We start from the raw sequence: 26,015 nt of genomic DNA on the forward strand, positions 1-26,015 counted from the left end.
ATTATCTCAGAATTATGAGAATTTTTCATTAAAAAAAAATTAATTATTCTGTTTTTCTGAATTAATGAGATCCCTCAAAATCCTGCCAGAAGCTCTATTTTAGGTGGATTGCATGGAAGTAAACACGTCCCACCTTTCAAGTTTAATCCGGTTTTATTTTACTTTGGGTTTGAGACATTGGGATATACTGCTGTCTTTAAGTAATATAAATGGTATTGTTATTAGTGCGTCAACTTTTCACAGACACCTCAAGACTTTGCGCCTGTTCAGAAGAAAAGAACATTCTGATCTGCTTGATCCCTAAAAATCCTGCCAGGAGCTCTATTTTAGGTGGATTGCATGGAAGTAAACATGTCCCGACTTTCAAGTTTAAGGGATCTCGTTAATTCAGAAAAACAGAGCAAAATAATTTTTTTCATGAAGATTATTCTCATAATTCTGAGATAATTAACTCATTAATTCGTAAAAACAGAGTGAAAAAATGTTTTTTTAAAAAAAAACCTCATAATTTTGAGATAAAGTCGTTAATTCAGAAAAACAGAGCAAAAAACTTTTTATTCATGAAAAATTCTCATAATTCTGAGATAATTAACTCATTAACTCAGAAAAACAGAGTAGATTTTTTCCCCTCAAGTGAATGCAATACGCTTCCGTACTGTAGCGCCACCACCAGGCAAAAGTCTGAACTGACGCTTAGAGTTTCCACAGAATCCCTGAGTCATGGTTGAATCGAATTGACTCGCGCAATGTATTTGATTCTTGAAAAATATCATATTTTGAAAAATATACTTTTGCAAACTAGTCCTGTGGTCAAAGAAGAACTGAAAGATAAACATTTAGCAAACTGTTTGAGTTGTTAAGGTACAAAATAATCTATATTAAGCTAGAAACACAAAATAGAGTATAGCATGCCATACATGATGTCTGTTGACCATGTAAAGACACAATAAATAAATAAATAAATAAATAAATAAATAAATAAAAAAACACTTTTTCATTGCCAGAATACTCTTTATTTTACATAGTAAAACTGCAAATAAATGAGGGACAAAATTAACAAGTTACAGACAGATCCTGTCAATCAAAACCAACCTTTATGGCATTAATGCATGTGAAACATGAAAAAAAAAAAAAAAAAAAAAAAAAAAATACAAACACTGACATAGTAGCTAAAACTCAGTTTTATAATTTAGCCAGTAATAAGTCAGTAACAAATAACCACCACTAATGTTATCTATTAATATTCTTTTTATTAAATTAAAATTGAGTTATTATTTTATAGTCATCTTTAATAAATAAATATATCTTAATTTCTTATAGCTGCAAAGTGCACACACTTCTGTAAATCAGAGAGAACACAGCTTTGATTTTTTTTTTTCAGGCTACCAATATACATTTATTTAGACTTGAATCATCTGTGTCCTCTTAAGTCTCCGCTCGTTAACCAGTTTATTAGGAACATCTATACACCGGGTCATTTATGCAGTAAATCTAATCAGCCAATCATGTGGCAGGAAAATTCATAAACTCATGCAGATACGAATCAAGAGCTTCGGTTCATTTTCACAGCGAGTATTGTGAGTATTTCAGAAACTGCGGATCTCCTGAGATTTTCACACGACGGTCTTTAAAAGTTTACACAGATTTATGTATTAAAAAAAAAACACACCAACGTCATGTTGTGGTTGGACTCCATGCTTGTTCGCACGTCTGTACGGTTTACAGGATCTTTCTGATCACTGGCTTTTTATAAAATTTAAAATTAGTTCCAACGAAACGTCATGTTGATAAGAGACATCAGAAGAAAATGGGCAGATTGATTCAGGCTCAGTATGAATGTAGTGACTTAATCACTCTTTAGAAAATCATGGTGAGCAGAAAAGCATCTCAGTGTGCACAAGACATTGAGCGTTGAAGTTGACAGTCTGGATTCCACTCCTGTTAGCCAAGAAGAGAAATCTGAGGCGATCATATTCACAGACTCTCCAAAACCAGACGTCTGATAAAGACCTGCTGTTTTTTCTATTCTGACCACAGATGGTCTCTGATTCGTCTACTGTTGTAGGTTTGCTGTGATGTGCATGCTGAGATGCTTTTCAGCTCAGTGCAGTTGTAAAGAGTGATCATTTGAGCTACTATACGTCTTTCCTGACTCACTGAGTGCAGACCGGTCCGGTCATTCTCCTCTGATCTGTCATCAGTGAGGTGTTTCAGCCTGCAGACCCTCTGCTCATACCTCATACCAGCATTCTGATTAAATTCTCAGAAAAATCAGCAGTCTCTGAAGTCCTTAAAAAAAAAATCCGACATCCGACACTAACGATCATGCGATTTATGATGTAAACATTAACTGAAGTAGCGAATTGGATAACTGCATAAATGTGTACGTGCACACTTGTTCCTAATAAAAAAAAAAAGTGCACGGTGAGTGTACATGCGTCCGTCTCGCTTTAGTGTCGGTGCTCGCATTTTGCAAGGCAAAAACTCCTATCTCATGAAAATGCATGGGACGAAATGTGGTTGGAATCCATGCTTGTTCGCACGTCTGTACGGTTTACAGGATCTTTCTGATCACTGGCTTTTTATAAAACTTAAAATTAGTTCCTATATAGTAGAAACACCCTCCCGAAAGCCAAACGAATTGAAATCACAAAGGCAAAACGAGGCTGCTTTAAAATAAGCCCGAATACAGTAAAAGTGCAGAGGAAGGTTACGTTACCTGTGTGCTACATCTATAAACATCTATATCGTAGTCTGATGAAGCTGTGGCTTGTTTTAAATATTCCGTTTCATTTGCATCAGTACAGAATATGCAAATAAAAATGCCTATCTCTAAGGTTTCAGCCATTGTTCAGACAATGTTTTGGTTCACATGTTAATATGCCATGGCATTAGTGTAAAAAAAGAAAAAAAAAACAAATCAGTCCGAGTAGCAATGCTCTACACTCTACACTCGATAAAATAAATACCACGGCTAATGGTATATAGCGAGGATAAAACCCGAATTCTACCATTAAGCGTACAAATGGTATTTAGATCCAATTACATTAGCAAAAACTACATGAGCCACTCGGTCAGTCAACGCACCACAACCGACGTGTTAAAGGTTACGATGTCGATCGGTTGCTGCTTCTTAAGAAAGGAACACGGCAAAAAAAAAAGTGAGTAAATGAAAGGTAAGAAATCAAGATCATCAAAAGTGAAAATGAAGCTCGGGGTGAGAACGAGTGAGAGCCGGGAAGGAAAAGACCGAGCAGGAAAAGAAAGTTAAATGAATGCATGTGTAAAGCCTGTTTGTAGAGTTTAGTACTCGTCCTGGACTTGTGGTGGTTCAACAATTTCTTCATCCTCAGGCGGAGCAAAACCATCCTAAAAAAGAAGCAAAATGAAGAAGTTTAGAAAGCTCACGTCGCTGTATGACATTTCTGTGCGACTGAGTGTGTTTGGGACAATCCTGCACAGCTGTGTTTAGTTCACACAGTGGCTCACTTCGTTACTCCACATCTATCTTACACTAGTTTCTATTGACCTAATGGCTGCTTACGTGTATCCTGGTTCTCATTATTTACTACGATTACACAGAAATCTACTGAAATAGAGCGCCAATTCCTGTCAGGACTTGTGTGGTGTAATTTGAGGGGCAGTTACCTCGGTAGCGTAGAGGACGCCGATGATTTTTGCGAGAACTGGGTTTCCGCCCTCGTTCTCCTGGCAGAGGAGCTCGATATCACGAAGTTTGCCGAAGTAAAAGTCTCTCTCCTTTTCCAGGCCATCGACTGTCACCTTCAGGTCCATCAGCTACATGTAGAGGGAAAATTCAGTCAGGCATCCCACATTACAACCTATCCTAACTCTAATAACCTATATTTAATGCAGATCTAATTATATCGTCAGAAATGAAACTGAACTTTAGTGATTTAGTGTCTCTACATCAGTAAAACACTATTAATGCACAATTTATAAACAGAGACGTGGCAAAACCTAAATATCTAAACAACAACAAGCGGTATGTATAAGTCTGAGAACTAATATTAAGTGATTGAATCATTAATAACGCAGCATGTCCTTTTTGAGAAGGTGTGGGTGGGGAATGGTTTTCTTTGCACCTGCTGGTTGAGCTCCATAATCTCTGCCTCGCTAACTCCGTTCCGTAATATAGGTGTGCTCCGCTTGAGGTTGGTCGGGACAGAGCTGATTGGCCGCTGAGGGGTTGGCACGGTTTTGGGTACTGTTGGCGAGGTCCTCTGGGGTCCTGCACCAAGCAAGAGTTATTATTTAATAAATCAGCGTGAGAAAATATAAAATGCATAAAACTTTGGTTATATGAACCCTGGAATGCATCACTGGCATGGAGAATCCCCCAGATAGCCACCCACACCCACCCAAACACCCCCCCCCCCACCCACACACATATTTCTGGAATCTTCTTAGACTTACCAAGGATTACTAGGGACCAGCGTGATGAAGAATGAATCATATGGGTAGGGAAAGATCATTTTAATCTAGTAAACACCAGAAAGTTACATAATGTTCACGACTCACTGTTACATAATGTCTTGTGTAACACTGATCCTATTGTTCGTTGTCTTCTAAATCAACCCAGGTTGTGCTCTAAGGTTGTAGTTCCTAAAAACTATAGACCTCTCTACCCAAAACACTATGGACACCTTTAAAAAAAGTCTTTTTTATTTTGGGCTTGGGACCAGCACTGAGAGTTAGTGCTTCAGTGGCTGTGTTGACTCCCTGCCTGGGAATCGAACCCTGCCTGGGAATCGAACCCTGGCCACGACAATGAGAGCACAGGATCCTGTCAGTGGCCCACGTGGAGGCTTTTGTTTAACCAGTGAAGTGTTTTTTTGTATTGTTTATGTATTATTCATGTACTTTGTGACTTTCTGTTCTTTAAAGTTGATATATAATTTTTTTCCCTAGATAAGCAGATTCAACATATTTAAAAAAAAATACACTCACTGCAACAGAAGAGACTATAGGAGGTACATGTATGAATGTGAATGTGTGAATGTGAACGAAACCCCACGCTAGATTTGCGTATTAATGACTTCACCTGGATTGGGTGTAGGGGAAATCTCCTGGCCTTGTCGTGCTGCTTGAGGGTCGTAATCTTTCCCGTCATAGTTTGCGTCGAACAGTTTCTTAAACCACTGTACGAACTCGAAATTATCCTGGAACCTTCCTTTCACCAGCTTTTCAACTGGGATGATCTTTAACGAGAAGCAAATAAGTAACATTATGTCAGGCTATCGAGAGACGTTCAATCAAGTGTCAATAGACTAATGAGAGCATGTAAGAGCATGAGAATCCCTTCTAATTCATCTAATCCAAATTGCCCCAAATCATCAATTGCCGTGTCCACTCTGCACTGGACACGGATGTTTTGTTCATATCTCAGAAACGAAAGGAGGCTATAATTTTACACTTCTGTCGAGAGCCGAGATGTGACATATCGCCGAAGGGCCTTTTTACACCTGGTCACTTCATGTGTTTTCTCTGATCCCATAGCTACCTGATTCCAAAACTGTTCCATTTACATTAGGCCACATAAATGCGTCTCGGCGAATCGGATATCGATCCGATCTTTCTACTCCCGCCCAAAATGCAAATATATTTGACCTCATTTCCGGAGTAATTGAAATGGAACACACTTTGGTATATGCGCTTTTCAGAATGCAATCAAAAAGAAGACGAAAAAACTCGTTACGACGGTTATGCTACAAAAAACACCATTTACTGTTTGCTGCATTTTCACTGTGCATTTTAAGACCCGACGAGACGCCTGGGTGAAAGATCACACGCGACTTCCGTTTGGGAGGAGTGTAATGCTGACGTATGTGGCTTGAACAACCACATGCATTTACACCTGTCCAGTTTCATCTGAAACACGTCCCAGACCACCTCCTGAAGGGGTTTGTACCATCGGATTTATATCTGTCTCCAAACCGCTTCGGCGGGCATTTAGACCTGGTCTTTTTACCATCAGATTGCAGATCGGATCACAGAAAATGCAGGAAGTGACCAGGTGTAAAAAGCCCCATAGCCAACCATGTCCTTGGACTACCAGGCATTTCACGGTGGAGTGTTTAATCGGTATTGAATGCATTCCTTTTTGTGTTTTCAAACCAGTTCATCTCACACTTCTAATTGCTGCAGTGAATAAAGTTAGTTAAGATTGAAGTAGACGGTGCTCACCTTGTCTACGCTCATTCTCTTGAATGCTGCTTGTAACACTTTGAAGTTGTGGATGTACTCATGCTCCAGTTTGGCCTGGAACTTCACTTTCTTCAGAAGAATACACCCAGGGAACAGCATGTCCATAAACTGGCAATATGCTGCACCTGAGAAACACAAGCCATATCCATACGGGTCATGGTCCATAAGGTCATCAGTTTAGTAAAGACGTTACGAAAGGTAACATTAGAGCTTGTCATCTTGTAACTAACATGTTTTATTATAGTGTATTTTATTATACAGTGGTTTAAATATACTACAGTTATGAGGAATTGCACTATATTATGAAGAACATGTCTTTCTGAAAAGCTAGAAAAACTTAGCATTAAAGGAATAAAGCTCTATAAGCTTGTAGGGGTAGAAAACGTCTCTCTCTCTCTGTCTCTCTCTCTCTCTCTATCTGTCTCCCTCTCTATCTGTCTCCCTCTCTCTCTCTCTGTATCTCTATTTATCTGTCTCTCTCTGTCTCTATCTGTCTCTCTCTCTCTCTTACACTGCTGGAGGTCCTCCCTAACATCTGAGGAGCGTGTTCGGCTGAGGGACTATCGGTATACAGAGACTGGTCCTGCAGAGAAGGAACCGTTTCCTCAGCTGATCATCGCTCCTGACCTCGACGGATGTGAAGGCCCCCTCCTGGAGAGTGCCGGGGAGTGAGGCCACAACGATATTAAAAAGGCTGATAAAATCAAGAATTTTAATTGATTTTCATTTTTTCAAAAGTATGAACAATGTTGATGGTTTTAAATGTGTGTGGTGTTGGGAGAATGCTTTGTGCACTGTGGAGGAAGGAGAACTGAACTTTGCACCACATTTCAACTAATCACCCATGTGTTAATCAATGTAGAAACCAGCTTAACATATTTATTTATTTATTTAAGTCACCATGAATTTTAATGAAAAAGAAAAAAAAAGTCTCCATTCCCCCCCCCCTTTCAGATTTTCCCATCAGAGGTGTCCATGGGAAATGATCTGTTTCCTCCTAACTCTATCATCGGCATCTTCTACTCTACATTTATGCATCTAGTCTTTGACCTTCCTCTTGTCCTCTTACCTGGCATCTCCATCTCTAACATCCTCCTACCAATATAACCTCTCTCTATCTCTATATATCTAAATGTAGTGAGTGTGAGTCCCACTCACCTGAGCAGAGCTGCTCTATTTTAGTGTAGCTAAGATGCAGAGAATCGTTGACCCAAGCGAGCATGTCATGTCTGCTCATGTTCTCTATGGTCATAGACGTGGAGTACACATTCACCGCCATTCCCCAGCTGGAGAGACAAAACATGGCAGGATTTATCAGCAGACCGAAGGCTGGTACAGGATAATCTCAGATACAGGAATTAAAGGATTTAATGTTCAATTGTTTTAGACACACAACGAACCCAGGATATTTTTTGAGCCCGACTCTAAGCTTTCACTTTTAAGAACCAGTTTTATTTAAGTTTAAGCTAGGTGGTTTTTTTTGGACACTGTGTCTTTATATTTCCCAGTAAAAATAAGATGGAGCAAAGTAAAGATCAGTTTTCTGTAAACACACGCACTGTGATTCAAGGTCAGTGTAGTTTTTCAAGGAAGCTGCCCTTCACTACAGGACCTGAGAGGAGGATAGTTTTACATGCTTTTCACACTGGGCATGTTTGTTGTGACCCAAATCCGAGTGCGATTGTTTCTGGTGCCGCTCATAGCATAGACACTTGATCCTATTGAACCAGGGTGCATAGGGCTGGGCGATATGGCCGAAAACTGTATCACGATATCAGTGTTTCATATCGGTCGATATCGATAATTATTGATCTTTTTTATGACAAAATCTGTTAAATCAGTAATTGTGTGCACATCCCACCTTCTGGCAGGTGCAGGACAAAAGAAACTGTTAAAGTAAAAAATTTGTAATGTCCGCAACACTTTTTAAACTCCCATCTTTATTAATTAATTAAAAAGCAACGTTTCGACCCTGTTGGTCTGTCTTCAGGCGAATCTTTTTTATGACACATTAAAAATAAGGACCAGGAGAAAAATATTACATTTAAACGTTTTTATTTTAAACTTAACCTTCCTCTGATCAGAATCCCCTCAGTTATTAAGACAGAAATGTCAACAACGAGGAAAACTCAAATAATTATAATGTAAACTTAAGTCTAAAGTCACAATGAACACTTAACAATTATCGCTTAACATTTAAGGTGCAAAACGAAAGAAAATGTAAGAAATGCTTAAAAAAGTATAATAAAATAATGCAAAGTGTTAAATATAAACATAGAGAAACGGTATTGCATAATTTGCAGATGACATTGTGAGTACGGTCAAAGTTATAATAGCCAAAAAACTGCCATACTGGGGAGCTGACTTTCCCACTTTTATTTACAATTTCCTCGCTCGCTGCAGCTCATTTTCTGCTTATCGGTGGCCGGTTACAGAAGAGGAATCCAGCAGACCAACATGAGACAACGATGATACTTGATTGGCTTTTGGAGTGTCACTCCCTACGTTGCTAGGTTACCTGCGAATGAGTGCCTTTGTTAATGCAACTAAACTTGCTTCTTACCTCTGTTTTCTTCTGATGAAGAATAAAAAATATTGAATGTTTTATCGAACTTATTTTTTATTGATATCGATCATGTGTCTATCGCGATACATATCGTTATTATTTTATCGCCCAGCCCTAAGGACGCGTTTGCGTACGAGTGACAGGAGTACGAGTTCTGTTCACATTCATGAGAATCACGACTACCTCTTGCGCTTCCTAGTCGACATGACAGCTTTCACATTACCGATTTTTCATGCAAACTGCTGCGTGCTGGAGTTTTAACTACAAAAACCACTGTGAAAGCCTCCATGGTTACATATATGTATAAAGTAGCAACACTGGATAAATACTCGGGAGTCTGGGTGTGCAATGTGACCCAGCAACCCTAAATTACAATGACACTGAGGCTCTGCAGTATGGATGGATAGATAGAAAAAGCTCATTTTCGATAAGGAGTTACTGAGCTCACTCGAAGTGAAAGAAACATTCTCTAGTCGTTTACTTCAGTGAACATTCAGTTCCTTTCATGCTTCAGAAATCAAGCCTTAGGATGCTTGGGTCATGCTGACAGAAAACAAAGTCTGACCAGCAGGTTTTTACAACTGGGTTTGTTATTTATGTAAAAACACTGAGGGTGAGATCATCCCCAGACTGTTTCCTGTTGACATGTGAGTATAAACTTCAAGAGATGAATGTGTATTAAACAAGATTTCATCAATATAATACATTTATAACTTGAGAAAAAACAAAAACAAGAGAGACATAATAAATATAGTTAAACAAAATACTGATAATATTAATAATAAAGATAATAATAATGATAATAATAATGATAATAATAAAGATAATTATCATCATTATTATCATTATTATTATCATTATTATTATAACAAAAAATAAGGCTACAGTGTCATCATTATAAAGGATATTTTTATATGATCCAAGAACACTAGGTATTTAGCTTTTTCTTTGGTCGAGCCCTTGAAGGGATTTCAGTCCCAGTAATATAATAATGAAAGCTTATATAGATAATGCACCGTAATGCTTGGTGTAGCAGGATCCTCAAGTGATGATGAACTAAAAAAAAAAACATGCTATCTGAAGAACAGGAAAAACATTCTGACATTTTCCTCCAAAAAAACTTGGTAATTAAATCCTTAGTATAATATACAGTAAATCCCAGATTACCAGCAACCTGTGGCAAGTGTCCCAGTGAATCTTTTTTTTTTCCTGGGAGAACAGGGGAGGGATATTAATAATAGGAATATTATACACACTTTACCTATACTACATCACCTCAATGTTCACATTCTAATTCCCCAACACAGTTAACAAATACAATTTATATAGGATGTGTTGTGTATTAGCTATACCTGTTTAACCTGTTGCTTGTTTATGCTCTTTCTCTAAGATTGTTTCAAATACTAAATTATTTGTATCTCTCTCCAAATAATTATACCAGTTAGAGGAGTTTTTTAGTTAGTTATGCAGTTAATATTAACAATCACTTATAACACACCAGTAATGAGACAGAGATAGAAAACTGTAACCTAAAGTTTCATAAGGCGAGACATCACTCTGTAACAGTTTTGGCTTTAGAGCACTTAATCTACAGACCTGGTTAAATCACCAACCATGTTAAACACCACAGTGTGAAGATCATCGACGTCAGAATGATCACTTGTATCACTGATGTTAGCTGGATAGCTTGTTGCTAAGCTACTTGCCATTGTATGCTGTTGTTGCCATGGTGAAATCTGCACGAACGCTTTAAAGTTCACTACAGTTGAGATCCTACAGTGTAACACGGGATCATGTTCGTACAGTCTGACACCATGACAACTGAGATCCTACAGTGTAACATGGGGATCATGTTCGTACAGTCTGACATGATGACCACTGAGATCCTACAATGTAACACAGGGATCATGTTCGTACAGTCTGACACCATGACCACTGAGATCCTACAGTGTAACACTGGGATCATGTTCGTACAGTCTGACACCATGACCACTGAGATCCTACAGTGTAACATGGGGATCATGTTCGTACAGTCTGACATGATGACCACTTGGATCCTACAGTGTAACATGGGGATCATGTTCGTACAGTCTGACATGATGACCACTGAGATCCTACAATGTAACACAGGGATCATGTTCGTACAGTCTGACACCATGACCACTGAGATCCTACAGTGTAACACGGGATCATGTTCATACAGTCTGACACCATGACCACTGAGATCCTACAGTGTAACACGGGATCATGTTCATACAGTCTGACACCATGACCACTGAGATCCTACAGTGTAACACGGGATCACGTTCGTACAGTCTGACATGATGACCACTGAGATCCTACAGTGTAACACGGGATCACGTTCGTACAGTCTGACATGATGACCACTGAGATCCTACAGTGTATCACGGGGATCATGTTCGTACAGTCTGACACCATGACCACTGAGATCCTACAGTGTAACACGGGATCATGTTCGTACAGTCTGACACCATGACCACTGAGATCCTACAGTGTAACACGGGATCATGTTCGTACAGTCTGACACCATGACCACTGAGATCCTACAGTGTAACACGGGATCATGTTCGTACAGTCTGACACCATGACCACTGAGATCCTACAGTGTAACACGGGATCATGTTCGTACAGTCTGACACCATGACCACTGAGATCCTACAGTGTAACACGGGATCATGTTCTTACAGTCTGACACCATGACCACTGAGATCCTACAGTGTAACACGGGATCATGTTCGTACAGTCTGACACCATGACCACTGAGATCCTACAGTGTAACACGGGATCACGTTCGTACAGTCTGACACCATGACCACTGAGATCCTACAGTGTAACACGGGATCACGTTCGTACAGTCTGACACCATGACCACTGAGATCCTACAGTGTAACACGGGATCACGTTCGTACAGTCTGACACCATGACCACTGAGATCCTACAGTGTAACACGGGATCACGTTCGTACAGTCTGACACCATGACCACTGAGATCCTACAGTGTAACACGGGATCATGTTCGTACAGTCTGACACCATGACCACTGAGATCCTACAGTGTAACACGGGATCATGTTCATACAGTCTGACACCATGACCACTGAGATCCTACAGTGTAACACGGGATCATGTTCGTACAGTCTGACACCATGACCACTGAGATCCTACAGTGTAACACGGGATCACGTTCGTACAGTCTGACATGATGACCACTGAGATCCTACAGTGTAACACGGGATCACGTTCGTACAGTCTGACATGATGACCACTGAGATCCTACAGTGTATCACGGGGATCATGTTCGTACAGTCTGACACCATGACCACTGAGATCCTACAGTGTAACACGGGATCATGTTCGTACAGTCTGACACCATGACCACTGAGATCCTACAGTGTAACACGGGATCATGTTCGTACAGTCTGACACCATGACCACTGAGATCCTACAGTGTAACACGGGGATCATGTTCGTACAGTCTGACACCATGACCACTGAGATCCTACAGTGTAACACGGGATCATGTTCGTACAGTCTGACACCATGACCACTGAGATCCTACAGTGTAACACGGGATCATGTTCTTACAGTCTGACACCATGACCACTGAGATCCTACAGTGTAACACGGGATCATGTTCGTACAGTCTGACACCATGACCACTGAGATCCTACAGTGTAACACGGGATCATGTTCGTACAGTCTGACACCATGACCACTGAGATCCTACAGTGTAACACGGGATCATGTTCTTACAGTCTGACACCATGACCACTGAGATCCTACAGTGTAACACAGGCGATAACTGTGACAAACCGCACAGTGTGAGCCGGGATTATCGCTGCATGTCTAACAGTTAAGCAAGTGCGACGTTTTAAAAAGCCCCGCCCATGTTGGCGAAGCCCCGCCCCCAGTACCACGCTCTGTCCCGTAGAACGGTACCTACTAAATAACTGACAGTACGCACATCCAAACCCATCCCGAACCGGAAGTCAGGTTTTCTCTGCCATTTAACATTATTTTGCTAAGGCCACATCTTTAATCCGTTGTTTTTTCCTACCATGTCGAACAAGTTATTTATACAAGTAAGGAATAAAAATCGACTACCGGAGGTTTAATATAACGATGTAAGTTTCATGTCAGAACACAACAATATTATAGACATTTACACACCCGAGTAGATATAATGCAGATACAGAGAGATAATGCAGTGTAAGACTTATGACTGCTGATGGGTGTAAACACAACTCCACAGCGTTAGCTTAGCCACGCCTAGCGTTAGCACCTGTAATACTACACATAACTAGCACAACTTCAGCACTACAACAATCACTCGGTTTGTACATTTACCGAAATGAGTTATAAAAGCTTAAAGCAAGATCTAGTTTACTCACAATCTTTGGAAAAATCCTTTGTTTGTTGCGTTGTATGTCCCCGGGTACGTTGCTGATGCGTGTGTTGTTCGCGCCTGCGCTGTAGCTAGTTGTCTGTGGCAACACGACTCACGAATCACAGCGAAATGATTCATCTGCCAAAGAACCGAGCGCTCGCTTCCGCCCTCGTCACAGTGAGGGGCAACACAACCTGAACAACAGCACAGTACATTAACGGTGTGAAACAAACCCAGTACAGGTGTGAAAAAAATTCTGTAAACAAAGAATGCTTTCAAAAAATGGAAGTGTTAAACATTTATTTTCATAAATGAACAAAATGCAGTGAATAAACAACAGAGAAATCTAAATCAAATCAATATTTGGTGTGACCAGCCTTTGCCTTCAAAACAGCAGCAATTCTTCTAGGTACACTTGCACACAGTTTTTGAAGGAACTCGGTTGGTAGGTTGTTCCAAACATCTTGGAGAACTAACCACAGATCTTCTGTGGATGTAGGGTTTCTCACATCCTTCTGTCTCTTCATGTAATCCCAGACACACTCGATGATGTTGAGATCAGGGCTCTGTGGGGGTCGTGCCATCACATACAAACCCGATTCCAAAAAAGTTGGGACACTGAGCAAATTGTGAATAAAAACAGAATGCAATGATGTGGAAGTTTCAAATGTCAATATTTTATTCAGAATAAACATTCTGTGGGTGAAAGTTCTGGACTGCAGGCTGGCCATTTCAGTACTTCTTCTACGCAGCCATGATATTGTAATTGGATGCAGTATGTGGTCTGGCATTGTCATGTTGGAAAATTCAAGGTCTTCCCTGAAAGAGACAACGTCTGGATGGGAGCATATGTTGTTCTAGAACTTGGATATACCTTTCAGCATTGATGGTGACTTTCCATATGTGTAAGCTGCCCATGCCACACACACACTCATACAACCCCATACCATGAGAGATGCAGGCCTCTGAACTGAGCACTGATAACAACTTTGGTTGTCCTTGTACTCTTTAGTCCGGATGACATGGCGTCCCAGTTTGCCAAAAGGAACTTCAAATTTTGATTCGTCTGACCACAGAACAGTCTTCCACTTTGCCACAGTCCATTTTAAATGAGCCTTGGCCCAGAGAAAGTGCCTCATGTTTAGATATGGCTTCTTTTTTGACCTATAGAGTTTTAGCCGGCAACGGCGAATGGCACTGTGGATTATGTTCACCGACAATGTCTTTCACAATATTCTATTGTGAATAAAATATAACTTTATGAGATTTTTTAAATTATTGCATTCCTTTTTTATTCACAATTTGTACAGTGTCCCAACTTTTTTTGGAATCAGATTTGTATATACACTGCTCAAAAAAATAAAGGGAACACTTAAACAACACAATATAGCTCCAAGTCAATCACACTTCTGTGAAAACAAACTGCCCATTTAGGAAGCAACACTGATTGACAATTAATTTCACATGCTGTTCACAACTGGAATAGACAACAGGTGGAAATTATAGGCAATTAGCAAGACACCAGCAATAAAGGAGTGGTTCTGCAGGTGGTGACCACAGACCACTTCTCAGGTCCTATGCTTTCTGGCTGAAGTTTTGGTCACTTTTGAATGCTGGTGGTGCTTTCACTCTAGTGGTAGCATGAGACGGAATCTACAACCCACACAAGTGGCTCAGGTAGTGCAGCTCATCCAGGATGGCACATCAATGCGAGCTGTGGCAAGAAGGTTTGTGTGTCTGTCAGCGTAGTGTCCAGAGCATGGGGGCGCTACCAGGAGACAGGCCAGTACATCAGAAGATGTGGAGGAGGCCGTAGGAGGGCAACAACCCAGCAGCAGGACCGCTACCTCCACCTTTGTGCAAGGAGGAACAGGAGGAGCACTGCCAGAGCCCTGCAAAATTACCTCCAGCAGGCTATAAATGTGCATGTGTCTGAAACAGACTCCATGAAGGTGGTATGAGGGCCGGACATCCACAGGTGGGGGTTGTGCTTATAGCCCAACTCCGGGCAGGACGTTTGGCATTTGCAAGAGAACACCAAGAGTGGCAAATTTGCCACTGGCACCCTGTGCTCTTCACAGATGAAAGCAGGTTCACACTGAGCACATGTGACAGACATGACAGAGTCTGGAGATGCCGTGGAGAACGTGCTGCTACCTGCAACATAAAAATTAATAAAAGTTTAAATTAAATTAAATTAAAAATGACATTAAATTATTATTTAATTAATAATTAATCATCTAGTAAAAAGACTTCCCACGACAGTGCAGGTTACTGTTACAGCAAACACAGGGGGTTATAAATCTGGAATGGGATATTCAGCAGTCACATATGGTCAGGTATCTACAAACATTCAGCCACATAGTGAGTGTGTTTACAAGGTTAAAAAATGTGTTGTATTGTGTGTCATAATGTGTTAGAATGCACTGTGTGTTGTAGAATGTGTGTTGTAGTGTGTGTTACAGTGTAGTGTGTTGTAGTGTGTGTTACAGTGTAATATGTGTTGTATTGTGTGTCATAATGTGTGTTAGATTGCAATGTGTGTTGTAGAGTATGCTGTAGTGTGTGTTGCAGTGTAGTGTGTTGTGTGTGTTGTGTGTGTTGCAGTATAGTGTGTTGTAGTGTGTTACAGTGTGTAGTGTGTTACATTGTAGTGTGCTGTAGTGTGTGTTACATTGTAGTGTTGTAGTGTGTTACAGTGTGTGTTACATTGTAGTGTGTTCTAGTGTGTTGTAGTGTGTGTTACATTGTAGTGTCTTGTAGTGTGTTGCAGTGTGTGTTACAGTGTGTGTTACATTGTAGTGTGTTGTGTGTGTTGCAGTGTGTGTTACAGTGGGGTGTTGTAGTGTGTGTTACATTGTAGTGTGTTGTAGCGTGTTGTGTGTTGCAGTGTATGTTGCAGTGGAGTGTGTTGTAGTGTGTGTTATAGTTTAATATGTGGTGTAGTGTGTGTTACATTGTAGTGTGTTGTGTGTGTTACAGTGGGGTGTTGTAGTGTGTGTTATATTGTAGTGTGTTGTGTGTTGCAGTGTGTGTTACAGTGGAGTGTGTTGTAGTGTGTGTTACTGTGTGTGATGTGTGTGTTACATTGTAGTGTTGTAGTGAGCTACATTGTAGTGTGTTGTAGTGTGTGTTACAGTGTGTGTTACATTGTATTGTGCTGTAGTGTGTGTTACATTGTAGTGTTGTAGTGTGTGTTACAGTGTGTGTTAAAGTACAGTACATGTTTATCATATAATATTTTAATACATTGGTATGAATGAGGAATGAATACATGAACTAAATTTTGCAGTCCTTCTTGCTCTAGGTGGCAGTACAGCTTTACACACCCAGCAGATATTCCTCTATCCTTTTCTGTTGTGGCAGTTCAGTCATTAAACTGACGTATTGCACCTGTTGTTGTTCTTATAATACAGTATAAGATAATCGATACACACTTTTGTAAATTTGTCTAACCTGACTGAAGAAAAATCAGAACGTAGTGATTAGACTTATACTACAAGCAAGAAAGCGAGACATTTACATGCCAAATATCATTAACTAATTAAACTAAACACACACACACACACACACACACACACACACACACACACACACACACACTTACAGAAAGATTTGTGACGCATGAATGAGAGTAAAACTATGACGATGCGTCTAAAGGTTTTGTCTCAACCAAGGTTTTCGTGTTCACGTATTAACCTCATTCTAGAAAAGGCTGCTGAAGTCTACAACAATTTAAGTACTGAAATACAACATAAAAATTCTTAGAAAAGCTCAGATGTCACCGTAAGAGAGCATTTGGGACCAAGATTGGGAGTCAGATTACTCAGAAGGCTTCCTCAAAAGGCTCTTAGAGACCATAAAACTCATACTCACAACTACAAAGAGTGAAAGCGGGAGCAGAGCAGCTCATTTTGGCCCAGATTCTTCTTTGCAGGAAGGCACGTGTTTGTAAATCACCCTCCCAGGTTGGTAGTTAACGTGATAGGGGAGAGATGTATGACCACCATCAGGAGAAAATTTTAAAGAGGGGGGAAAAAAGGGATCTAATTTGCTCTGAGGTAATTTTCCTACTTCATATCCTTTTACTTGATGAAAAAAAAAAAAAGGTAAAGCTGCACCGAAAACAGGTATTCATTGCCAGCTCTGTAGGAAAGGTGTTTACAGTCAGTGTTGCCAAGAACTTTATATTCCTTTCAAAACACTTATTTTACCAACTGCTTTTATTGCGATACCTTACTGAGCACAAATTTGAGGAAGTTTTATAACTGAAACTTGGAGCTAAACACCCAAGATTATATTATTCTGTTTTTGAGATGTGTTTTAAAGTGTATAATGATAATGTGTTAATAACGTGTTAACAATGATGTGTCAAGACTAAAGTATGGACGTTGACGTCTCAAATGCAGAACGATTAAACGTTTTTTTTTTTTTATCTCCGCATTATTTACTCCACAAATGTATCTTCCTTACAATCAGATCTCATTGGAAAGTACGATTTTGACTTTCTGGTAATATAAACAGACAGAATAAACTCACCACAGCAAAAGAGTATACTTACTATAATGTACAAGTAAACACTTTATTATTCAAATAAAACATATTCTTTACTCCAAATGAATATGGCAGGTTAATGATAGTGGCACGTGTCTGTTAACAGAGTGCAGTCTGTAAATGCTTGACACTTTTTTTTTCGTGGTTCTGTACTGCAGCACATCGGATATGAGATGAAACAATGATTATGCTGTTAAAGTGTAGAATTTCAGCTCGACATGTCCGACAAGCAAGATATCCAGCACCTGGTGATGTATATACGTGTCACAAGCGAAGGGCTGCGATCGCTTTACGATTATCCGAATAAAAGTTGTAAATAATCTTTAAATTAAAGCAAATCTTTCATATAATAAACTCATAATCGTTGTGCAATTACGTACGGACTACATATACTGTATATAAATGCGTATGTGTCTGAAGGCAGGTTGAACACAAAGGTTACAGATTGGCAAATACAGTGGAACAGTGCCTGCTGTTGTAGATAGTAGGCCAAAAACATGATCATACATCTGAAGTGTCTGTACGGATCACACGCACTACCGATCCTCACTTCCGTCAGAAAGGAAACAGCTTTCAGCAAGCCTGTGCTGAGAATTCATATCCTAGTCCCCAGGTATGAAGATATCCCATAGCAGTGGTCGGCACAAACATCTGGAATCATCAGTCACTAATCAGTCGTTCAACCTGTCACCGTTTCCCTGTTCAGTTCCAGCACCAAGGGAAAGGCCTGCATTCTGTATCTGACTTCAGATACACAACAACAGAATTCACACCACAAATGATCTGAAACAGACAGACAGAAAGAGAGAGATCAATACTAACGTGATTATTTTAGTTGACAAGACAATGAACAGATGAGATATCATCTGAATTTGAGGTTATCTGGTAAGCAGAATGAAAATTCTTAGAATATCTATGTCAGGTTAAATAATTATGTCAGGTTAATAACCGGGCTTGGTGCAAAACAGCTTTCAGAAGCATGTGAACAAACAGACAATTCTGATTCCATTTAAATGTGTATAATTCTTCTGGTTTTAATCGCAAGGTCAATGGACTGCAAAGTGGAACATTCCGATATGGCAGCATGGGAAAATAATACGGCACTATCAATTCCAGTTGACATTATTCCCAGTGTATTGCTCCGGCCTACTTCAGAGGTTATTAAAGTACAAAGTTACAGCTTTGAAAGCATATGTTCTAAGAACGATTTTGATGGGTAATGTTGCAAACACACAGGCCTTATGTTTGGCAAAGAAACAGGATAACAACGACACACCGATGTCTAAGAAATGCAACATAAACATGCTCCAAATTCACAAATATATTATATACATATACTGTAATTAACATATAGTACAAAAGCTGAATGTATAGACAAAGGGACCGCATACAAACACATGCACACATGCACACACACGCACACATATTGTATTATCTTTGTGTACACATTCCATTGACATAATTAAGTGTTATGTATGTGTTATGTATGTGTTTGGAAATACACAGTAGTTTTGTGAGGACATGTGACACAGTCCTGTCATTATGGGAACTTTAGGGTTTTTTGGGCTTCACATAGGGTTTATATGTAATATATATGTACAGTACAAAAACAATTGCATGAAATCAGAGCTGGGAGAGTTTATTGCTCAATGACAAGGTGATTAACACACACATACACAAATTAATATTACACCTAATCCTAAACATAACCTCAATAGACCTTAACCTTAGTAATCAGATGGAAATCATTTTCTCATTATAGACATTTTTTTGAGGACCAGATGATTTTAAAGACATTTCATACTGTATATGATGCAATCCAATCACTGTGGTCCTTTTTGGTCTTTACAAAGGCCTAAATACATGTACACACACACACACACACACACACACACACACACACACACACACACACACACACACACACACACACACACACACACACACACACACACACACACACACACACACACTATATGGCCTCCTTATTTCTGCTGTAACCTGAGAGAATTCTGCACATTAAAGCCCTCCAACAGCAACATCTGGTACCACACACACACACACACACACACACACACACACACACACACACACACACACACACACACACACACACACACACACACACAATCCTTGTAGAATAATTTCTATATCAAATTACTGCTACACCTATATCTAAACTTGACCTTATTCTTAGTGACCAGACAGAGACATTTTGACTCTTGTTTGAGCAATAACACCTTATTTTTGTGAGGACATTTGACACAGTCCTATCATTGTGAAGACTTTGTGGGTCAACACAAAGGGCTAAATAAATGTACATACACTATACCACACACTCTATGACCTCACACACACATTTTCACCATCTCTCTCTTTTCTGTCTCTTTTTCATTCACACACACACTTTATTAGACATCCTCGTGTCAGGGATTTTCAGCTGTGTCTTTCGTTTCAGTTTTTTTTTCTCTACTGCTGAAACTTTAGAGCTATAAAAAGGACTGTTTAACTGTTCTGCATCATTATGTGGGACAAGCACATGCACCATGTAGTTTTACTTTACTCTGTGTGTGTGTGTGTGTGTGTGTGTGTGTGTGTGTGTGTGTGTGTGTGTGTGTGTGTGTGAGAGAGAGAGAGAGAGAGAGAGAGAGAGAGAAGACATGAATAAGAGGCCGTAACTAACAGGGACAGATGTATTATTTATATATTAAATTAAAATGTTAGATTTTAAAATTTATATTTATGGTCTCAATCATGCACCGTTCAAGTAAAGAATTTATATATTTATATATCAATCCTCTCGTAATCATTTTGAGGTTGCTTGCTATAATACATTTGACACATTTGTGCTAGCCTTCGAGTATAAATGGGACAAAATATAATTAGTCCACTACGTCCATATTTTCGCTTCAGCAATGTTGAAAGACATGCAAAAATAATCCATAGAAACGGATTTGTATTTCCCTGTAGTGTTAGCATCATTATGTTAACGTCCTTGTGCCTAATTTTCCATTTCGTGGCACTTATTAGCATTTTAAAACGATCCTGTCGACTCACAAAAAGATAAATAACGATACAAGACTTGCATTGTTAGCAAACCGTGACTTTGCAATGTACTGTATGCATTGTCTGCTAGCTACATTTCACGTGGCCTTTAGTTGATCTTCAGAATTACTAGAAGTAAGAAAAGTGAGGGGGGCACGGTGGCTTAGTGGTTAGCACGTTCGCCACACACCTCCAGGGTTGGGGGTTCGATTCCCGCCTCTGCCTTGTGTGTGGAGTTTGTGTGTTCTCCCCGTGCCTCGGGGGTTTCCTCCGGGTACTCCGGTTTCCTCCCCGGTCCAAAGACATGCATGGTAGGTTGATTGGCATCTCTGGGAAATTGTCTGATGACGCCTGAGATAGGCACAGGCTCCCCGTGACCCGAGAAGTTCGGATAAGCGGTAGAAAATGAGTGAATGAAAGTAACAAAAGTAATATTGAAGCTAATATTGAGATTTTTAACAGGTAACCTAAATTCTATGGTTGTAGCTTATCCATTACAGCTTTTATTTCTTTTTTAGGTAATGGTCATGTGGTTGACTGGGCAGTTAGTGGTTAGGGAGAGGAAGCAGTAAGTGTTAACATAGCTCATAGTACAGCATTCAGGAGCACCTGCTGATATTTCATGAGATGTTGTAAACAGTTTAAATGCTGAAAGTTCCTTGATTCTGCTCAATTTACCCTCAAAACGTTCCCATAGCTAGATATCTTGCCGTTATGCCTTGTGATTATATGGTGTTTTATTCTCAAGCTCTATCAGCCAATGAATGAATATTTGTCCTCTTAAAATCACACACATGCATCTGATGTTCATTACTGTAGAGCTGACTGTAGATATAACACCACAGTGTGACTGTATGTACACAATTATTAGGCAAGTGATTATTTTGACCAGATCATCATTTTATGAGTAATTTCCAACTCCAAGCTGTATAAACTTGAATACTTATTGGATTTAACGCATATCAGGTATTTGTGTAACGAGGGAGGGTGTGGCCTAAGGAGATCAACACCTTATATCAAGGTGTGCATAATTATTAGGCAGATTCTTCTATTCAGGAAAAATGGGCCAAAAAAGAGATTTAACTGACTCTGAAAAGTCTTTCAGAGGGATGCAGCACTCTTGAAATATCAATGATTTTGGGGTGTGATCACAGAACCATCGAACGTTTTGTTGCAAATAGTCAACAGGGTCTTTCGCAAGAAACGTGTCGAGAAGAAAAGACGCAAATTAACCGCCAAAGATTTGAGAAGAATCAAACATGACGCTACCAGGAACCCGTTATCCTCCAGTGCTGCCATATTCCACAACTGCAACCTACCTGGAGTGTCAAGAAGTACCAGGTGTTCAGTTCTCAGAGACACGGCCAAGGTAAGAAAGGCTGAAACCCGACCACCTCTGAACAAGGCACATAATTTGAAACGTCAAGAACGGGCCAAGAAATATCTGAAGACAGATTTTTCAAAGGTTTTGTGGGCCGATGAGATGAGAGCGACTCTTGACGGACCAGATGGATGGCCCGTGGTTGGATCACTAACGGACACAGAGCTCAACTTCGACTCAGACGGCAGCAAGGTGGAGGTGGGGTACTGTTATGGGCAGGTATTATTACAGATGAGCTAGTTGGACCTTTTTCAACTCTCAGACCTACTGCTAATTTTTAGAAGACACTTTCTTTAAGCAGTTGTACAGGAAACAGTGCATCTTTCAAGAAGACTTTGATTTTTATGCAAGACAACGCTCCATCACATGCATCAAAGTACTCCACTACGTGGCTGGCCAGTAAAGGCTTTAAAAATGAAAAACTAATGACATGTCCTCCTTCTTCACCTGACTTAAACCCTATTAAGAACTTTTGGGCCCTTCTTAAGCATTAGATTTACAGTGAAGGTGAACAGTACACGTCTCTGAACAGTGTCTGGGAGGCTGTGGTTGCGGCTACACAAAAAGTCGATTCTGACCTGATCAAGAAACTGACTGACTCGGTGAACGGAAGTCTTGTGACTGTTATTTTTTTTTTTTTACTTTCATAAATGTTTATTTGTAAATTTTGAGTTTGTTTATTATTCTCACTTTAACGGGTGGAAAATAAACAAGTGAGACGGGAAAATCTTTGTTTTTCATTTAGTTGCCTAATAATTCTGCACACTAATAATTCTGCCTAATAACTTTGTACATATAGATATTCTCTTAAGAAAGCCAAAACTTCACTTTTACTACCTAAATGTTCAGGTTTGAGCGTTTGTTAACATTTTGGATTGACCAAGAGCACTGTAGTTGTACAATAACAAAAGTAATCCTCAAAAATACAACTTAATAATTGTGTAGTGTGCACAATTGTGCAGCTGTATATGTGTGTAAATACCTGTTCTTCATTTGTTCTGGTCTCTGATCCTCAGGCATCTCCTCTTCAAAGCCGGCTCAGTTTCAGCATGCACGCCGCTTTGCTCGAAAGCCGGCACATGCATGTGTGAGCTTTTGTCCCAGCTGTGTGTGACCATATGAGAAAGTGTGTGCGCACTTGCCAGAGTGATCGTGTGCGCATTCTTTTCCCGTAATTTTGGCGGGATGGATCGTGCATAAGCGTGTTCGTCAGCTGTGAGAGCATCGCTATCTACGGCTCCGCCTATGTTCTCCTCTGAATGGTCTGTTTGGCAGTCTGTTTGCTCTGTGGGAAGGAAACGGTTCAAGTCAGGTTCTCGTCCTCCTGAGACGTTTTCTTTCACATCCTCAGATTCAGGACGTGGGGATGAATTTTGGCCGGAGCTTGTTCGTTGTTCTGGGTCCGACTGAACCGTAGCAATGCATGTTGAGGAGTGAACAGAGTGAACGGAGTTGGAAGTGGCAACCGTGTTGTTGAATACGATGGATGATGTGGGAGTGACTACGGATGTTGTGTTGAGTGCTTTCTGTAGAATGATTGAAGCCCGTGCATTTGGCGATTCCACTGGGGGAGATGCATTTTCAGGGGCTGAGTTGGATGTGTGCTTTAAAGTGCCTGTGTAAGCTTTAGTGGACATTTGTTGTGCGATCGAATCATCTTCATCCCCATTCCTGCTCCATCCATTCCCTTGTTCAACCTCTGTCTGCTTATTAAGGTCAAACTCTATTTCACCTTCCTGCTTCACTCTGCATATTGCTCTTTGTATCACTTGTCGCTCCCTAACTTCTTGTCTCTGATCTTCTGGCAGGGGAGGGGTAGGACTGATCTGTGGATGAGCAGATAAGATTGGGAACGTGTGTGATGAGAAAGCAGGAGAATATGGGTCTGGGGATGAAGTCTGCTCAGTCTTTACTTTGTGCTCCACTAAGATGCCATTGGTAATCTCCTGATCTTCAGACATCCATTCTCTGGGTGCAACTTCAGGAGAGATGGAAGCCACATCTCTTCCTGTCTTCTCTTTCTCCTGGTGGTTACGAATAACCCCATGATGTCCAAAACCTCTTGAGTTCACTGGTATTGGGATCGGGATTGGCACAGGAACTGGGAGAGGAACTATAATCGGATATGGCACCAAGACAGTGGGTTGTGGACATGGCAGACCAAGAGTTGGTATGACTGATGGAAAGGGGTGGGGGTAAGTGGGTGCACAGGGTATCATCGATGGTGGATATGGGTGTAAGAGCTGTGGTGGGGGGATCGGGCGAACCGAGGGTGTGTGTACCTGTGGAGATGTGTGTAAGGGTCTCTGGTGTGGACTGGAGCCTGGGTTTCGGGGCTGTGCATTGATAGGTCCCCGGTTAAAGGATGGGGGCTTCTGTATCACCCAAGGCGGCTCTACAGCATGAGGTGGAGGACTAGATGGTAACGGAGTGCCAGTTTGGAGCTGGGAAGACAAAGAACTCTCTCTTTCCTTCTGCTGAGCCAAGACAGACACTCTAACTGAGGATGATGATGATGAACAGGAAGATGACACAGGCGTGGAAACTTTGGGTGACACTGTTTCTTTGCTGTCTCTCTCCAGAGAAGCATTGTTCCATGATTCTGGTGTCAGCAGGGTCTCAGTCTCTCCAGCTGGACGATTCTCATTTTCTGGTTGGCTCGGACTAGAGCCAGAAGTTGTAAGTGCAGCCCGGGCTTCTCGGTAGAAAATGTCCATTTTATACTGGTTAAGGCACTTGGTACTGCAGAACTGCAGCCTGTCGTCACCTGCACCTAAGTCCAGGTACTTAGTGTGACGTATATGTTTGCACCAATCACATACCTGAAAAAATTCATAAAAGAAGTGTTAACGCTTTTATTTTTATTCATTTTACAGCATAAAGGGGAAATACTTAAAATTCATGAGTAAACTTTAGTAATGTAATATTTCATGGCAAGAAATTTTGTCTCACAGCTTTTGTCTTACAGCCACCATTGTAATCTATACTAGCTTTGCTTTTCGATTTTTTTTTTTTTTGCAATTGGTTGTTTTTCCTACTTGCAGAACAAACACAAACTATAACATGCAAAAGTAAGCAATTTATTTTCTTATGCATTATGCCCCCTTTTGAACACACTAGACTTTAACACAGGTCTGATGGTAAGAACAGCTACAGTGTACTAGTAGTAGGATGGTGCCAATATTTTGTTGTGTCTATGATTCATTACATAAAAATTACATTACTCTAGAATCAGTATAAGTATTTCTACCTGTCTGGTGTTTTTTATTTTTATTTATTTATTTATTTATTTATTTGTTTGTTTGTTTATTTATTTATTATGTAGGTCCTGCAATGCTTATGAGGACTTACTCGTGTGTTGCTGTTCATCTTAAGCATGAGCTGAGGAGGCGTTTCCTCCGTTTGACCAGGAGGAGGAGGAGACTGATCACCATGCCGGTTTTCATTTTGAGCCTGACAGAAGAAAAAAAAAAATCAACTTATGAGCTGTATTTAAATAACTGTTCCAATGAATGTGTGGATGCAAAGCTCTCGAATTTGAATAATGTTGGTGAAAAGCAGCTCTCTGGGTAGATGTGTGAATGGTGACTACCCACTGTGTGTTACTGTGAGTGTGTGTAGTGACTGCTCCAGATTGCAGTAAGCCGATCCTGTGTTGACTGTACCCGGTGCTCTCCCCCGTCTCGCTGGTGTATGGAGTGTGAAACCTGATGCTGTTGCGGTAAAGTATGTGCTGCAAGAGGACACCACTCTCCCCATGGCAGCCCTTACTCCTTCCTCTCTAACAGGCTCTGACTTGATTTTCCATCTCCTTCTTTCTTTCTCTCTCTCTCTC

The 26,015-nt window shown here is 40.3% G+C and overlaps 2 protein-coding genes across 2 annotated transcripts in view; both read right to left on the minus strand.

The window, feature by feature from the left end:
• Positions 1 to 990: 990 nt before the first annotated feature.
• On the minus strand, positions 991 to 13,353 carry mapre3b (microtubule-associated protein, RP/EB family, member 3b). Its single transcript, XM_027151772.2, has 7 exons — positions 13,205 to 13,353; positions 7,387 to 7,514; positions 6,208 to 6,353; positions 5,066 to 5,222; positions 4,107 to 4,252; positions 3,649 to 3,798; positions 991 to 3,369 (listed from the first exon to the last, which is right to left on the minus strand). Exons 1-7 carry the CDS (start codon positions 13,336 to 13,338, stop codon positions 3,304 to 3,306), a joined length of 927 nt encoding a protein of 308 aa, XP_027007573.1. The 5' UTR covers positions 13,339 to 13,353; the 3' UTR covers positions 991 to 3,303.
• A 4,415-nt stretch (positions 13,354 to 17,768) lies between these two features.
• sobpb (sine oculis binding protein homolog (Drosophila) b) overlaps positions 17,769 to 26,015 on the minus strand; it is a 15,569-nt gene continuing 7,322 nt past the window's right edge. Inside the window, exons 5-7 of the mRNA XM_027151853.2 lie at positions 25,532 to 25,633; positions 23,163 to 25,002; positions 17,769 to 18,537 (exon numbers count right to left, since the gene is read on the minus strand). Coding sequence (XP_027007654.1) covers positions 23,170 to 25,002; positions 25,532 to 25,633 — 1,935 coding nt within the window. The 3' untranslated portion in view covers positions 17,769 to 18,537; positions 23,163 to 23,169. The remainder of the gene's footprint in view (positions 18,538 to 23,162; positions 25,003 to 25,531; positions 25,634 to 26,015) is intronic.

This window comes from Tachysurus fulvidraco, chromosome 19, assembly GCF_022655615.1.
Source record: "Tachysurus fulvidraco isolate hzauxx_2018 chromosome 19, HZAU_PFXX_2.0, whole genome shotgun sequence".
Taxonomy (NCBI): Eukaryota; Metazoa; Chordata; class Actinopteri; order Siluriformes; family Bagridae; genus Tachysurus; species Tachysurus fulvidraco.

Bases quoted from the DNA above. Each gene is read 5' to 3' on its own strand.
- mapre3b (XM_027151772.2), bottom strand. From the start codon at position 13,338: ATGAATCATTTCGCTGTGATTCGTGAGTCGTGTTGCCACAGACAACTA. The intron at 7,515-13,204 runs GTGAGTAAACTA...TTGTCTCTCCAG, and splicing joins AAAGGATTTTTCCAAAGATT to CTGGGGAATGGCGGTGAATG. The intron at 4,253-5,065 runs GTGAAGTCATTA...TGCTTGGTGCAG, and splicing joins TTCCCCTACACCCAATCCAG to GACCCCAGAGGACCTCGCCA.